This window comes from Rhinolophus sinicus, linkage group LG15 (genome assembly GCF_036562045.2).
Source record: "Rhinolophus sinicus isolate RSC01 linkage group LG15, ASM3656204v1, whole genome shotgun sequence".
Classification (NCBI taxonomy): domain Eukaryota; kingdom Metazoa; phylum Chordata; class Mammalia; order Chiroptera; family Rhinolophidae; genus Rhinolophus; species Rhinolophus sinicus.
In genome coordinates, this window is record NC_133764.1 from 1,620,882 (window position 1) to 1,638,224 (window position 17,343).

General features: G+C 41.1%; 1 protein-coding gene across 3 annotated transcripts in view; it reads left to right on the top strand.

The window, feature by feature from the left end:
- COPS3 (COP9 signalosome subunit 3) overlaps positions 1–17,343 on the top strand; it is a 34,410-nt gene that overhangs the window by 11,240 nt on the left and 5,827 nt on the right. For all 3 annotated transcript variants that reach the window (XM_019715981.2, XM_074319464.1, XM_074319465.1), the window contains exons 6-9: positions 7,695–7,874; positions 10,466–10,606; positions 12,123–12,296; positions 15,658–15,744. In XM_019715981.2, coding sequence (XP_019571540.1) covers positions 7,695–7,874; positions 10,466–10,606; positions 12,123–12,296; positions 15,658–15,744 — 582 coding nt within the window. The remainder of the gene's footprint in view (positions 1–7,694; positions 7,875–10,465; positions 10,607–12,122; positions 12,297–15,657; positions 15,745–17,343) is intronic.

Here is a 17,343-nt window from a genome sequence, read left to right on the forward strand (position 1 = left end):
AACCATCAAAATGTTCTCTGTATCTATGAGTTTGTTTCTGTTTTGTTTGTTCTTTGGATTCCACATATAAGCGAAATCTCACTGCATCTGTCTTTCTCTGTCTGACATACTCCACTCAGCACAATACCTTCTGGGTCCATCCATGCTGCTGCAGATGGTGAGAACCCATTCCCTTCCATTGCCCAGCAATACTCTGTTATATGTATGTACCACCACCTCTTTATCCACTCGTCCATCAATGGACACCCAGACTGCACCGCATCTTGGCCATTGCAAACAATGTTGCAATGAACATACAGATGCACACATCTCCTCAAAGTAGCATTCTGGGTTTCTTCAGATAAATACCCAGAAGTGGGATTATTGAGTCCTTCTTTGTCTTTTGTTATAGCCTTTGTTATAAGGTATTTTGTCCTGTATAAATATTGCTACCCCAGCTTTTTCAGTCTCTGTTCTGTCTGACTTATTTCGCTTAGCATCATACTCTCAAGATCCATCCACGTTGTCACAAATGTTCCTATATCATCTTTTCTTACCGCTGAATAGTATTCCATTGTGTATATATACCACAACTTTATCCATTCATCTATCGAAGGACATTTTGGTTGTTTCCATGTCTTGGCCAACGTAAACAAAGCTGCAATGAACATTGGAGCACACGTGCCTTTATGTATAAATGTTTTCAGATTTTTGGGGTAGATACCCAGGAGAGGGATTGCTGGGTCATATGGTAATTCTATTCGTAACTTTTTGAGGAACCTCCACACTGCCATCCATAATGGCTGCACCAGTCTGCATTCCCACCAACAGTGTATGAGGGCTCCTTTTTCTCACAGCCTCTCCAACACTTGTTACTACTTGTCTTGTTGATGATAGCCATTCTGACTGGGGTGAGGTGATATCTCATTGTGGTTTTATTTGCATTTCTCTGATGATTAGTGATGTTTCATATGTCTATTTGCCATTTGTATGTCCTCTTTGGAGAAATGTCTCTTCAGGTCCTCTGCCCATTTTTTAATTGGGTTGTTTGTTTTTTTGTTGTTGAGTTTCATGAGTTCCTTGTATATTTTGGATATTAACCCCTTATCGGAGGCACTATTTGCAAAAATCTTCTCCCATTCAGTTGGTTGCCTCCTTATTTTGTCGATGGTTTCTTTTGCTGTGCAGAAGCTTTTAAGTTTCATATAGTCCCATTCGTTTATTTTAGCTTTTACGTCCATTGCCTTTGGAGTCAAATTCATAAAATGTTCTTTGAACCCAAGGTCCATAAGTTTAGTACCTGTTTTCTTCTATGCAGTTTATTGTGTCAGGTCTTATGCTTAAGTCTTTGATCCATTTTGAATTAATTTTGGCACATGGTGATAGATAGCAGTCCAGTTTCATTCTTTTGCACGTGGCTATCCAATTCTCCCAGCACCATTTATTGAAGAGGCTGCCTTTCCTCCATTGTATGTTTTTAGCTTCTGTGTCAAAAATTATCTGTCCATATTTATGTGGTTTTATTTCTGGGTTCTCAATTCTATTCCATTGGTCTATGTGTCTGTTTTTCTGCCAATACCATGCTGTTTTGATTATTGTTGCTCTGTAGTACAAGCTAAAGTCAGGGAGTGTGATACCTCTAGCATTGTACTTTTTTCTTAAGATTGCTTTGGCTATTCAGGGTCTTTTGTGGTTCCAAATAAATCTGATGATTTTTTGTTCTATTTCTTTAAAAAATGCCATTGGGATTTTGATGGGGATTTCATTGAATCTGTATATTGCTTTGGGTAATATGGCCATTTTAACTATGTTGATTCTTCCAATCCATGAGCACGGAATGTCTTTCCATTTCTTTGTGTCTTCTTCAATTTCTTTCAAAAATGTCTTATAGTTTTCAGCATACAGGTCCTTCACATCCTTGGTTAAGTTTATTCCTAGGTATTTTATTCTTTTTGCTGCAATTGCAAAAGGAATTGTTTTTTGTATTTCTTTTTCTGAGATTTCATTGTTAGTATATAGGAATGCAATGGACTTTTGTACGTTGATTTTGTAGCCAGCAACTTTACTGTATTCGTTGATTGTTTCTAATAGCTTTTTGGTGGAGTCTTTAGGGTTTTCTATATATAGCATCATGTCATCTGCAAAGAGTGATAATTTAACTTCTTCATTCCCAATTTGGATGCCTTTTATTTCTTTCTCTTGCCTGATTGCTCTGGCAAGGACTTCCAACACTATGTTGAAAAGCAGAGGTGACAGGGGACAGCCCTGTCGTGTTCCTGAACATAGAGCAAAGGGCTTCAGTTTTTCACCATTAATTATGAGATTAGCTGAGGGCTTGTCATATATGGCCTTTTTATGTTAAGGTATTTTCCTTCTATACCTATTTTATTAAGTGTTTTAATCATAAATGGATGTTGTATCTTGTCATGCTTTTTCTGCCTCAATTGATATAATCGTATGATTTTTGTCCTTTATTTTGTTTATGTGATGTATCACATTGATGGATTTGCGGATGTTGAACCATCCTTGTGCCCTGGGGATGAACCCCACTTGGTCGTGATGAATAATTTTTGTAATGCATTGTTGTATTCGATTTGCTAGAACTTTGTTTAGGATTTTTGCATCTGTATTCATCAGAGATATTGGTCTGTAGTTTTCTTTTTCTGTGTTGTCCTTACCAGGTTTTGGTATCAGGGTAATGTTGGCCTCATAAAATGAGTTAGGGAGTACTGTCTCTTCTTCAATTTTTTGGAAGAGTTTGAGCAGCATTGGTATTAGATCCTCTTTGAAGGTTTGGTAGAATTCACTAGTGAAGCCATCTGGTCCCGGACTTTTGCTTTTGGGAAGGTTTTGGATGACTGATTCAATTTCGTTACTGGTGATCTGTCTGTTTAGATTTTCCAGTTCTTCATGGTTCAGCCTTGGCAGGCTATATGTTTCCAAGAACTTGTCCATTTCTTCTAGGTTTTTGAATTTGGTGGCATATAGTCCTTCATAGTATTCTTGGATGATCCCTTGTATTTCTGTGGTGTCCATGATAACTTCCCCCTTTTTCATTTCTTTTTTTTTTTTTTAAAGATTTTATTGGGGAAGGGGAACAGGACATTACTGGGGAACAATGTGTACTTCCAGGCCTTTTTTCCAAGTCAAGTTGTTGTCCTTTCAATCTCAGTTGTGGAGGGTGCTCTTCAGCTTCAACTTGTTGTCCTTTCAGTCTTAGTTGTAGAGGGCACAGCTCAGCTCCAGGCCCAGTTGCTGTTGCTAGTTGCAGGGGGCACAGCCCACCATCCCTTGCGGGAGTCGAACCGGCAACCTTGTGGTTGAGAGGATGCGCTCCAACCAACTGAGCCATCCGGGAGCTCAGTGACAGCTCAGCTCAAGGTGCCGTGTTCAATTTTAGTTGCAGGGGGCGCTGCCCACCATCCCTTGCGGGAGTCGAGGAATTGAACTGGCAGCCTTGTGGTTGAGAGCCCACTGGCCCACGTGGGAATTGAACCGGCAGCCTTCGGAGTTAGGAGCATGGAGCTCTAACCCCCTGAGCCACCGGCCAGCCCCCCCTTTTTCATTTCTGATTTTGTTAATTAGTGTCTTCTCTCTTTTTATCTTAGTCTAGCCAAGGGTTTGTCAATTTTGTTAATCTTTTCAAAGAACCAGCTCTTTGTCACATTAATTTTTTCTATTGTCTTTTTGTTTTCTATTTCATTTAGTTCTGCTCTGGTTTTTGTTATTTCCTTTCTTCTGCTGACCCTGGGTTCACTTGTTCTTCTTTTTCTAGTTCTTTAAGGTGTAACATGAGGTTATTTATTTGGGAGTTTTCTTGTTTCTTGAGATAGGCCTGTAATGATATAAATTTCCCTCTTAAAACTGCTTTCGATGCATCCCGAAAATTTTGGTAGGAGGTATTTTCATTATCATTTGTTTCTATGTATCTTTTGATCTCTCCTCTAACTTCTTTGACTCACTCGTTCTTTAAAAGTATGTTGTTTAGTCTCCATGTATTTGTGTTTTTTCCTGCTTTCTTTTTGCAGTTGATATCCAATTTCAAAGCCTTGTGATCAGAGAATATGCTTGGTATGATTTCAATCTTCTTAAATTTGCTGAGGCTGATTTTATGTCCCAATATATGGTCTATCCTTGAGAATGTTCCGTGTACACTAGAAAAGAATGTATAGTCTGATGTTTTAGGATGAAGTGCTCTATAAATGTCAATTATGTCCATTTCATCTAATGTGTCATTTAGGGCTGCTATTTCGTTATTTATTTTCTGTTTGGATGATCTATCCATAGCTGTCAATGATGTATTTAAGTCCCCTAGTATAATTGTGTTTTGGTCAATTTCTCCCTTTAGTTCTGTTAGTAGTTGCTTGGTGTATTTCGGTGCTCCCTGATGGGGGCATAAATATTGATGACTGTTATGTCTTCTTGTTGTATAGTCCCCTTCACCATTATGATATGTCCATCTTTGTCTCTTGTTACCTTTTTCACCCTGAAGTCTGTTTCATCTGATATCATTATGGCTACACCTCATTTTCTCTGGATACCATTTGCTTGGAGTGTCAATTTCCACCCTTTCACTTTAAGTCTGTGTTTGTCCTTGTAGCTGAGATGTGTCTCTTGGAGACAGCATATGGTTGGGTTTAGTTTTTTGATCCAATCTGCTACTCTGTGCCTTTTTATTGGTGAGTTCAGTCCATTTACATTTAGGGTGATTATCGATATGTGAAGATTTCCTGTCATTCTATCTTTTGTTGTCTGTTAAGGCTGTGTCTCCATTGTTTCTTTGCCTTTTTCTTGTTGTCTGTTATTTCTGTGTGGTGGTATTCTATGATGTTTCCCTCTGTTACTTCTTTTATTACAGTATGTATTTCAGTTCTGGATTTTTTTTTGAGTGGTTACCCTTAAGTTTATGTAAAAGAAAGTTTGATATTTAGAGTATTCCATTTTCTGCAGCACGCTTACTTTCTCCATTCCCATATTCCGGTTCAGGCCTTTACTCTCCCCCTTTTTATGTTTTGGTTGCCACAAATTGTCCCTATTGATGGTGGTCGAATAGCCTCTTTTAGTATTTCTTACAGTGCAGGTCGTGTATTAGAAAATTCCCTCAGCTTCTGTATGTCTGGAAAGGTCTTTATTCCTCCTTCATAGCTGCTGGATATATTATTCTTGGCTCATAATTTCTCTCTTTCAATAGTTTGAATATTTGGTTCCACATCCTCCTGGCTTGTAGAGTTTCTGCTGAAAAATCCGATGATAATCTAATGGGCTTTCCTTTGTAGGTTATGGTCTTCTTTTCCCTGGCTGCCTTGAGGATTCTTTCTTTGTCGTTGATTTTAGACAGCTTCAATACAATGTGCCTTGGAGAAGGCCTGTTGGGATTGAGGTAACTAGGTGTTCTATTCGCTTCTTGGATTCGAGAGTCCAGTTCTATCCACAAGTTTGGGAAGTTCTCATCGACAATATGTTTGAATATATTCTCTGTTCCCTTCTCTCTTTCTTCTCCTTCTGGTATGCCCATTATTCTTATATTGCTCTTTCTGATGGAGTCAGAAAGTTCTTGTAGAGTTCTTTCATTTCTTTTAAGTCTCAAGTTTCTTTCTTCTTCCATCTGTGTCATTTCCAGGTTTCTATCTTCGATGTCACTGATTCTTTCCTCCATCTGGTCAACTCTACTACCTAAGCTGGTTATTTCATTTTAATTTCTTCTATTGATTTCTTAATCTCCAGAAGTTCTATTTGGTTCTTTTTTAAAATTGCAATCTCTTTCATAAAATGCTCATGTTGTTCTTGGATTGTGTTTCTGAGTTCATTAAACTGCCTTTCTGTGTTTTCTTGCATCTCTTTGAGTTTTTTCAGAACTGCAATCTTGAATTCTGTCATTTAAGTCACATATTTCCATATCTTTAAGTTCCTTTTCTGTAGACTTTCACTTTCTTTCTGAACTGTCTTGTTGCTTTGGTTATTCATGGCAATTACTGATTTACTATTTCTATTCCTAGAGATCTACAGGAGTTGCTTCTGCAACAGGTTGATAGGAAGAGGTCTTTCTTTTGTTTTCCAGTACTTGTTGGTAGAATGTTTTATTTTCTCTCCGACTGCAGCCTTTTTCCCCCCCTCACATGGTAGTGCTATGTTTTCTCTGCACTATTCCAGCTTCTCACACAATGGGGGGGATTACCTCGGAGACGGGCTTCTCTGTTAACAGTTCGCCTGGGTCACAGGGCGCAGTGTCCCGGTGGGTATGCTGAGAGCTTTTGAAGTTCCAAAGCTCTTCCTGCACCAGATTCAGAGCCCGTATGTTTCAGCAGTTCTGGTTACTCCTGCAGGGATCCGCCCAGATAGGTGGGGCCAGGGGCGGGGTGAGCTGTGAGAGGTGGCCCAGAGCAATGGCGGCGACCACCACCACAGCCGGTCCTGCTTCCACAGCTCCCTCCCCTTTACCGGAACTAGTTGGGCTGCGAATTTGTGTCTGCGGTCCACAGTTCTCAGAACAGCAAATGTTCTGTTCTTTTGATCTGACACTGCTACTGTTCTGTTTCTAGCACCGGGCAGGTGGGGGCAGGGCGAGCTCTGGGAGGGGAGGGAGGGGGCGGCTAGTCTCAGTGCCTAAGGCTCCATTCTCTGCTCGGCAGTGCGGGCCTAAACCACCGTTTTCAGCCTTCTTCCCTCAGTCTTTGTTCCGAGGTCTCTGCCGTGAGCGTTGGGTTCAGCCGTGTTATATGCTGTCCCCTCAGCCCTGTGGGCCATAAGCGGAGCCCTAGCAGTCCGAGTTCTTCCCTCTCCCGCAGCTGCGGTAGTTCCGGGAAGCAGCGAGCTCGGAGCACTGAGCTGGGTCTGCGTCCTGCGCCCGCGCGGCTCCGTCTCTGCACTTCTCCCTTCCCTCCTCCCCCACTTGAGTGATTCGCCCACCTTCAGGTGAATTCAGTAGTGGGCCTCTTCGTCTTGCCTGTCTGCTGTGCAGGGAGTCCTTTGTGGAGTTATTGTTGTTCGACTAGTTGTAAATTCCAGGGGAGTTTTACAGAGGCTCACCTCACACCGCCATTTTGATCCAGATCTAAAAATTGTTTTCTTAATTAATAGCATGGTATGTGAATTATTTCAAACACATGTTATAGTTTCGCATGAAGATGTGCTTTCTTCTTTTTTATCTTTTAAAAACCTTTTGTGATTGAAATATAACATACCATATCTAAAGTGCTCTAATAAGTGCAGCTTAGTGAATTTGTACCTATGTCTAGTCTACACCTGTGCCACCGTCATCCACACACTGAATGTTGAGTTACACAATTCCTTCCACTTACCTAAAGGATTCAGAAACTGAAAAGGTATAATTAAAGGACAAATTTCCATTTTTATCACTCTGCTGAGCGATTTCTATTCCACTAGTTCAGCAAAGAGAAAAAGGACTCGCTGGTTTGCACATCTGTAGACAGAATGGGTGCTGGGTGGGTTAAGTGATAGGTGAGCTTTAATTCATCTGTGGTATACTTTATCTCATGGCTGGTTAATCTTTTATAAGGAAATTCTATTTTATTCTGAATGCTTAAGAAATGGAGTAATATGTTGACATTTAGATCATTTTAATCAAGACGTTAAATGTAAAAATGGTAAACAAAATATCATTTTCTAAAACTTTCTGGAATTTATGAATTTGCTCATTCTGCTAAAGATTGCCAAAGTACAATTCGAATGATAACTTAATGTAAATTTTTTCACAGCTTTGTTTGCTGGCAAAGTGCTTTAAGCCTGCCCTCCCATATCTTGACGTGGATATGATGGATATCTGTAAAGAGAATGGAGCCTACGATGCAAAGCACTTTTTATGTTACTATTATTATGGAGGGATGATCTATACCGGGCTGAAGAACTTTGAGAGAGCGCTCTACTTTTATGAACAGGTAATCATCTCAGTGCCCCTGAGCTTCTGGAGAACCTGTATGATCAAAGAAGTGCATAGCAGGTGTGGATTGAGCCTGGGCCTCTGAGTTTCAGGTGGAGGTCCTTTCAAAGGCTGTTTCTCTAAATCATGTAAATGGTGGCAGAGTGTTCTTAAGCTGATGGGCATAGCGGTGGAGGGAAGCGCACTAATGAGTGGGGTGTAATCTGGGCTTTGCCTCTTTCACCCTGTGTGGGGCGGGATGAGTTCTGTACATCTCTCGACCTTCATAGCTTCCCTTACATGTAGGTAAGAGACTGAACTGAATGATCTTTGAAGTGACCTGTTCTAAAACCATGTGTGGTGTTTGTTAAGTTTTATTTATTTTAATAAGTAAAACATTCTCATGGTTCAAATTCAAAGGGTATTAAGTAGTACGCAGTGAAAAGTCCCTCCCACCTTTGTCTGTCTCTGTGTAATGGCCGCTGGTCTTGTAATGAGACACACTACACAATTTGGGAGGTTCACTCAGAGTCAGGAAAGAGATGTACAATATTGGCTAATCCTAGTGTTTTAAGATAAATTTCTCAGACGTTCCCAAGTTCTTATTTTATTTATAGCACATATAAAGTAATAAAGGATATTCTAAGCCTTCAAGGAGCTCACGATTTAGTTGAAATGCTAACACATAAATACACATGCACCCATCTGTGACTGAGCATTACCTCGGTGAGTGGGGTGGACAGTGCCGAGGGGACCTAAGGAAGTGTCACCAGAGGGTGCTGGTGTCATTAAAGGATGAGTCTAGAAGGTAAAATCTTCAAGAGTCCAGAGTCAAACCTTTCAGTTTTTCAGAAAATCATAAGCACACACTTCATAGCCACTGAATGCGTTGTCATTTTGCAGCCCAGCATAATAACTGATGAGCATATTGATCGAGAAATATCAAGGTGGTATGAGCATTAAAAAGGCAGGAAAATTTGCAGTGTACTTAGAAAAATATTTCTATCACAAATTATTAAAATGTAAAAAGCAAAACATTTTTTATATTTATAGGTAAAGGCCTTTTACCTGAAAAAATACTTATTCCCTGATTTTGTCCTAATGAGAAGCATTGTCTAGTGTTACGCCTCTTTATGCCACTGTGTTTTAATAATGTGCATGGAGTTATAGATGATATTAGTACCTTAATTTCAGAAGGTGATTCAGATTTTTTCTCTGCTTTAAAAAGAAAAATTCCAAAAGGATGTACTTACTGAAAAGAATTCAGTACAACATTGTGTAAATAAAAAAGTTAAAGCATCCTTATCTTTGCATCACACCACAGATTGGCCTAGTTAGCTTACTAGTCTTCTGTTGATGAAACTGTAAGTTGATTCTGGTATTTCAGTGTTGTGGTGAGGATGGGCTTAGATGAGTGTTTTTGTAGAATAATCTCAGAAATGCCTGTTAGGCTCAGTGGTTTGGGTTTTGATTTGGAACGTTGGGTTGCTTTGGTGTGCTGGTTTTCAGTTCTTCTTAACCTTCATAAACCCAGGTGAAAAAAAGTGAAAAGGCAGGCACAAAATGGGAAAAATACTTGCAGATCATGTTTCTGATAAGGGACTTGCATCCAGAACATACAAAGACGTCTTACAACTCAACAGTAAAAATACTGAAACTTAAAGATGGCCAATGGATTTAAATAGACATTTCTCCAAAGAAGATAGACAAATGGCCAATAAGCATGTGAAAAGATGCTCAACATCATTAGTCATCAAGGAAATGCAAAACCACAATGAGATACCAGTTCACACCACTAAGATGGCTGAAATTAAGGAGTTAATAATACATGTTGCCAATAATACATGTTGACGAGGATATGGAGAATTTGTAAGCCGCATAATTGCCAGCAGGATTGTAAAATGCTGCTGTCACTTTGGAAGAGTTGGGAGTTTCTCAAAATGTTAGACATAGTTACCATGTGACCCAGCAATTCCACTCCTAGGACTATACCCAAGACAAGTGTTCACACAGACACGTGTACACAGATGTTCATAGCATCATTATTCATAGTGGCCAGGGATAGAGAAAACCCAAATGCCCTTCAACTGAGGAATGAAAAAGGAAATATTGTACATCCACACAACGGGATATTATTCAACCATAAAAGGAAATAAGATACTGATACATACCACAACATGGATGAACCTTGAAAACGTGTTCAGTTAAAGAAGCCAGTCACAAAAGACCACATATTTATGATGCCATTTATATGAAATGTCCAGAACAGGCAGATCCATAGAGTCGGAGTAGAATAAGCGTTGCCTGGGCTGTGGGAAGGAGGGTGCGGGATGACTGTGAGTGGGTACTGGGTTGCTTTTGGGGGCGGGAAGTGTTCTGCAATGAGGCAGTGGTGATAGTTGTACCTCATGGTGAATACACCAAAACCACCGAATCGTATTTAAAGGGTAAATTTTGAAGTGTGTGAATTGTATCTCAATAAAGATGTTCTAAAAAAAAAAATAGGACATTTAATGTAAGGATTGGTTTGTATTTAATGATACATGTGGTTGATTGCTCTTCCCTGCTACGGTGTGCTGTCTTCATACTAAACGTTGTTCTCTTGCTCAGGCTATCACAACCCCTGCCATGGCGGTCAGTCACATCATGTTGGAATCATATAAAAAGTATATTCTAGTTTCTTTGATATTACTTGGAAAAGTACAACAGCTACCGAAATATACATCTCAAATTGTGGGTAGATTCATTAAGGTGAGTCTTTAAAATAAAACTGATTTCTTGGGTGACATGTCAAGTCCATAAGGAAATTGTAATGATACGTAGTTCTGTAACTTCATAGTGACGTAGCTCTCCCAACAGCTTCAAGTTAGGAGCAGCGGTCCCGGCAGGCTCTGGAACTCCACTCCCGTGCACACACCTTCTGGTCGCCTGGCTGGGACAGAGTGTTTCTCAGGAATCTTTTCAGACTTTTGCTCTGGGTGATTACAGCTGTAGATGTTTAAGCTCCAATAAGGGCTGACTTTTTAAAATTCTTCATTACAATTTAGTGAAAATAGTGAAAAAAGAATGTTGGTTTTATTGAACTCTCAATCTGCCCAAGTGTTGGAAAATCTTACTAGAGCCCTCGTATGAAAACCACAAGTTCTGGTCACTGAACTTTTGTTTGTTTTCTCTGAGGTCCCAGCTTTGGGATCACATTAAAAAATAAATAAACTATTCAAACTTTTTTTTTTTTTAATGCCTGGTCATAGTTTTAAAAAAATTGAGCAATTCAAAAGATTATGAGGTCACAATCATTTTAGTAACAATTTTACTTTGTTCGTCCTTGTACAAAACTCAAAATTGCAGGATATCAATTTGAAAGTCTTCCTAATGAGAAGATTTTTATCTCGTCTTGTTGAAGATAACCGGTGTCTTTCACCTAAGAGCCCTATTGTGGGTCTTGGGGCTCTAGGCTGTGGACTGGGAGTGGGGTGGGGGAGGCGAGGTGGGTAAGAGAGACCCCATGAAGAGTGATGGCAGGACAGGCTCAAGGTAGACGTTCTCGGGTCATTTTGGAGCTCTCCCAGGGGTCCTTCAGGTGGCCCTTGAGCTGGCCTATTGTAGAAGGAATGCTTTTATAGAGTGGCATCATTCAGAAGCAGTAGTAGTTTATGGTGATATCATAGATACAGGTGTGAGACCAGCTTACACCTGTGTCCCCATGACCACTCCACAGTCTTTTGGACTTCTGCTCCAATTTCTTAGTATTTCAGTTAAAGGGTAGTGTGTATAAAATAACATGCCTGACGCGGCTCAGGCTCTTAGTAGGCCCTCAGCTACCATTAGCCCTGTCTTCCTTCCTATCGAAGGTTGCAGATTGCGCCATTGCTTCTGGGAAGGTGGGTATGTGTGTGAGAGAGTTGAGAGTGAGGGGAATTCTTTCTTCCCAATGTAATTTATCAAAACAAACAAACAAAAAAACCCTGAGCCGTTGACAGGAAAAAAACAACGTGCAGCTGTCACTAACCACCGTGCACCTCTACCTGCCATGCACTCACTTGCCGTACACTGCAAAGGCTTCCAGCACTAAATTACCCCACAGTGAATGTCTGTCCTTGGTCTTAAAAATTAGGCATTTGATGGGTAAGTTAGAATTTGTTAGGTAACAATAAAGGATGTTGAGTGTATTTGCTCAAAATACAGTGTCATATTTTCTTTCGCTTCCTATACAGATTTAGTCCTCTAATGTTTGAATCTTATTTTTCCCCCACCTTCAAACCTTTAGCCTCTTAGCAATGCATACCACGAGTTAGCACAAGTTTATTCAACCAACAATCCCTCAGAACTCCGCAACCTGGTGAATAAGCACAGCGAAACTTTCACTCGTGACAACAACATGGGGCTGGTGAAACAGTGCTTGTCATCTCTCTATAAGAAGAATATCCAGCGGCTGACCAAGGTGAGGCAAGTGCTGCCCCGATGCATCGCCGGGCTCCCCGGGGCCTCCCCTCTCCTTTCCTTGTCAGTGTTGAGGAAGCAGGGATGGGGGTTAAGTCTGGTAGGATTTTTATAATAAGAGAACTGTCGCAACCAATTTCTTAGAAAGAGTTTAATTTATACTCCTTTGGTCTTTTCAGGGCTAGAGCAGGGTATTCGAGAAGAGGGACAGGTGAAGAGGAAGGCAGGTAGGAGATACAGCTACTTTGGGAGGCAGAGGAAAGTGGCCTGAGAGAGTAAACAGTTCCCTGAGCGGATGAGGTGACGCTGACAGTGCAGATGTCACTCCCTTGTGCCAGCCTCGGGACCTCTGTTGGAACATAGTATTACTCTGACATTAATTACCGCTTAGGCCAGAGCTGCATAAGCTATGTGCATTCGAACTGTAGAAAGTAAGCCAGTTACATACCTTATATTTTCAAAGTGCAAATAACCTGATGTTTTTTGATTATAGAAAATTTATGTATAAAAGAAAAATGAAATCCCCTGTCAGCTGGGGAGGCATAGGCTGCCAGGAACAGGAAACTAAGAGCAGCTTAAACAAATCGAGGATTGCTTTTTTCTCGTGAGAGGTAGCATGGTTACAGGCAGCAGTTCACAGCTGGTGACAAGATGGTGAGGCTTGCCCCTGTGTGTACCCTCTGCCCTACGTCAGCAATGGGACGATGGGGAAAGAAGCAGAGGAGCAAGAATAGGGTGTGTCTGTTGCTAAGTGACCTAGCAAGGGGAGGGCCGGTGGGCTCTGCATGGAGGGTGGGAAAGGATGATGGATCTGATGGTCTGGGGGCCTGGAGCTTCTCTAGAGGAGAGAAGAGGTGAGTAGGGGCCAGCTGTGGAGGCCGGAGAACATGCAGGGAGAAGGGGAGGACGGCGAGGAGGCGGGCATTGAACCAGAAAAGGAAGCGCCTGAACACCCCACAGAGAGTAACTTTAGCTCCCCGGCTAACCTAAGGAAAGCGGCCAGGAATTTGTAAAAAGTTAATTTGTAAGAGAAAAATGAACGTGAAAGAGAAAGCAACTCAAGAAAGGTGAAAAATAAATGTAACCTGTCAGCCAGAGAAAAACCACCTTGACCCAGGGGCCAAAAACACAAGGCTGTAAGGGACTCAAGGTAACACACAGCCTAATTGTCCCCACAAAGTGTTTATTTGGTCCAGGTGCCACCAGAACCACTCTAAGTAAATTCCTGTCCCACCATGAAGAAGTAGCCTTTGAAAAAGGACCACATTTGTGACTTGTACTTGAGGTTTAGATATAAGAGCCAAAGTATTACCAGGGTTAAAATATGATGTGTTTCAGAAAAATGTTAGGTCATAAAATGGCAAGTAAAAGTTAAATGAAGAATTAGAACTTAATCTACTAAGTAGGCGTCACTGCGAAAATCCTCAGGTAACTAACTATCTTGTCAGGTAGCCAACCACACTCCGTCACTTAGGAATAAGCCGACAGTTTATACTTTGGAAGGCTGAAGAGGAAAGTACAGTTTTCTGGTTTGGATCAGTTAAATCCAGAACATGAGTTTGACCAAACGAACAGGAAAGACATCCAGTTGGTTAGTCAGGGTTGGGGCAGTGGCTGGGTCTTGCATGTGCTCCCTTGTGGTTGATTGGGAGCCACAGGACCACTAAGCACTTCCCAGGGGAATAGGGGAAGTGCTGGTGGGCAGGGAAAGTGTCATTAAATCACTAAAGGGCGTGTCTAGTCAGAAGGTTACATCTTTGATGGTGACTGTTACACTTTTTGCCATCATGTTCTATTGCCAGAATAATAGAAAGGGGAAAAAAGTCTAAGGATTTCCCAGCTACAATAGTCTCTTTCTTATTCAAAAGTCAGAAAATCAAAAGCTTTTCAAGAAGTCTCAACAGGGAGACTGTGTGTCATTGTTGGTGACAGGAACTGTGTCCCGTAATATTGCTGGAAGGCAAGTAGGAACGGGTTATCTGTCACAGGGAGGTCACATCTACTCCTTGGTAACACTTTGGTGCACGTTTTTCAGAATTCTATGTATATGCGGACACTCGCAGGTGGTTGTGGCTGGGGTCACACACCGCGTGCTACTCTGTGCTCTGTTGTTCTGTTCAATATGCCACCCTTCTTGCCCGGCAACGTAAGCCTGTGTCCGTTCCCCGTCATAGAAGTCCTGTACAGATGGTTCATAATTTATCCAACCAGTCCTTTACTCACGGACATTCAGGTCGAAGTTTCTGTTTATTTTGAAACAGAAACAAAAGGATAGTTCTGTGTACTTAGAAATGTTCACTTTTGGGTTCTCCTGTTTTGTTAAACTACTTATGTACTTAAAATTAACAGTCATTTCATTTTCATGGGTGCTACTCTCTGAACTAAAGTATATGCAGCATTTTTTGGTCATTGGTTTATCAAGAATTTTCAAAATCAGAGTTTTAATGTGCTCTGCTCTGAAAATGCCATTGTTAGAAATATTGCCAGCTTTCCTCAGAAAAAGAAAAAGCTCTTTTCATTTGTTCCTGGAAGATGCATGTTGACCAGGTCCCAGGCAGAGCAGTGGTAAACACTGATTTCCTTCTAAGTGTCCATTTGTTTATACATTTGCTTTGAATTTTGAAGGTGAATGTGATATTTTCATTTTTTCTTGTATTTAACCGGTAATACGTTTACAATACAAAATTCAAAGGATACAAAAATTTCCTTCCATTTCATATACCCCAGCCACCCTTTTTCTTCACCCAGAGGCAAACCAGTGTTACTAGTTTCTTGGATATCCTCTAGAAATTGTCTATGCACGTATAAGCATGCACACACACGTGCATGTGCTCTCACACTCACACATACATATACACTCTTCCCTTTTACACACGTATTAGTGTGCCATATACACTGTCTGCAGCCTCCTTTTTTATATTTAATGATGTACATATTTTGGGTTCTTTTTCTGTTCATAAAAGGTCCTCATTTAAAAAATTTTTTACAACTGCAAAGTAGTCCGTTTATATTAATTGTCCTCTATTGATGGGCATTTAGGTGGTTCCAATCTTTTGCTATCGTAAATAGTGCTACTGTTAATAACCTTGCACATATGTCATTTCAGACATACAGGAACGTATGTGTAGGATATATTTCTAGAAGTCATTACTCCTAGATGACGTCTAGAAATGTATCCTGCGTATGTACCCATTGATGACTAAAACTACTGGGCTCATCAATTTTGAATCATCTTCACAACAAAAAACAGTTGTGTACAGTAATGGAAAACACATTTTCAATGATTTAGTAGAATTCTGCACACATTTAATAAAATTTCTCAGTTGTTTCTACCTGTGATTAACTCTACTTTTGAATTTCAGACCTTTTTAACACTATCGTTACAAGATATGGCGAGTCGTGTGCAGTTGTCTGGACCTCAGGAGGCAGAAAAGTATGTCTTACACATGGTAAGTGTGTCTTCATTTTTAAAAACTTTATTAGTGAGTTTTTGTCCTTGTAAAAGTAATAGGTGTTCATTATGGAAAATATGAAAAAGGAGGAAGGGGGGGACATTCAAAGTCACCCCCTGTGGACATTTTAGTTATTACGATCTATAGGGTTTTCAGGTCATGTATACTCATGATTTACATGATGTGTCCTGTTTGTGCTCCTTATTTACATTTCCATGGTCAGAGTCTTTATAAACATCATTTAAAACACTTGTGAAATATTTCGGATATATAAAGAGGCATAAAGCAGCTGCTGACGTGCTGGTCAGTGGTAAGGTCATGAACTTGTACCCGTAAGTAGCTCGGGGCACTGCTGCCGTCACCAACAGAGTCCTGTTCAGCTCGGCAGTGTGCTTAGTGACGTCATTGATCGCAGCCAGGGTGGACGTAAAGGGTGCTGAGCAGGCACCCATGTGCTCAGCACTCAGCTGCAGAAATCAGTGTTGCCAGTGTACCTGACACCCCCAGGTAGCACTTGCTGCTCCCCTACATGGATAAGCATTGTTTAGTTGGCTACATGGTAACCCGCCAAGCTGATACATCGCCATCTGCCTGCCTGCTATGATATACCTGGATCCATGGCTCTGGTCTGACCCACCAGAACAAACCTGTGTGCTCAGCTCAGGTCAGGCAAATCTTACATGTAGAAAGTAAGCATTCTACGTTTTTCTGCTGGTGATCTCCACTGTGATTTCAGAAGCGCTGCCATGTTAGGACTAGGCGTAGTAGAACTATTTTCCATTGTGATAATGGAGTATTTTATTTCCGTAGTTCAATTTACACATGTTTTGAGGTTTTTTCCCTTCACCCTAACCCTCAAAACACACACACAGATCCCAAACAAAATCTGTGTCGATTTAACCTGCTACGAAGACTACCTGGTTGAGTCGACGGGTTACAGGGAGTGAACAAGCTACAGAATCTCCCTGGGACTCACTGTAAGTGGTGGGTGAGAAGAAATACATGGAAGGTTATGATACCAGCCAAGACACACGAGCTGGCAAAATGCTTTGAGGGATCAAAGGAGACAGCACTGTGTGACCGACCTAGACAAACCCTGACAGGCCCTGGATCAACTGGGGGTGTTTTGTCTGCCAAGGGACATTTGGCAATGTCTGAAGACATTTTTGGTTGTCACAGCTAGGGGTGCTGCTTGCAGCTAGGGGTAGAGGCCAGGGATGCTTTCAAATATCTTACAACGCAGAGGAGAGCCCACACAACAGTTATCTGGCCCAAAACGTCAGTACTGCCAAGCTTGAAAAATCCTGCCCTACAGTAATTGCCATGAGGGCCTGATCTTTTTTTAAAAGACTTTTTAGAGCAGTTTGAGGTTCATAGTAACATTGAAGGGAAGGTACTGAGATTTCCTGGGCACTCCCTGCCCCCTCACAGGCATAGACTCCCCCATTATCAGCATCCCCCAGCAGAGGGGCATTTGTTACAGTTGATGAACCTACCTTGACACATTCATCACCCAGAATCCATAGTTTAGGGGAGTTCACTCTCGGGGTTGTGAATTCTGTGGGGTTGGACAATGTATAATGACACGTATCCATC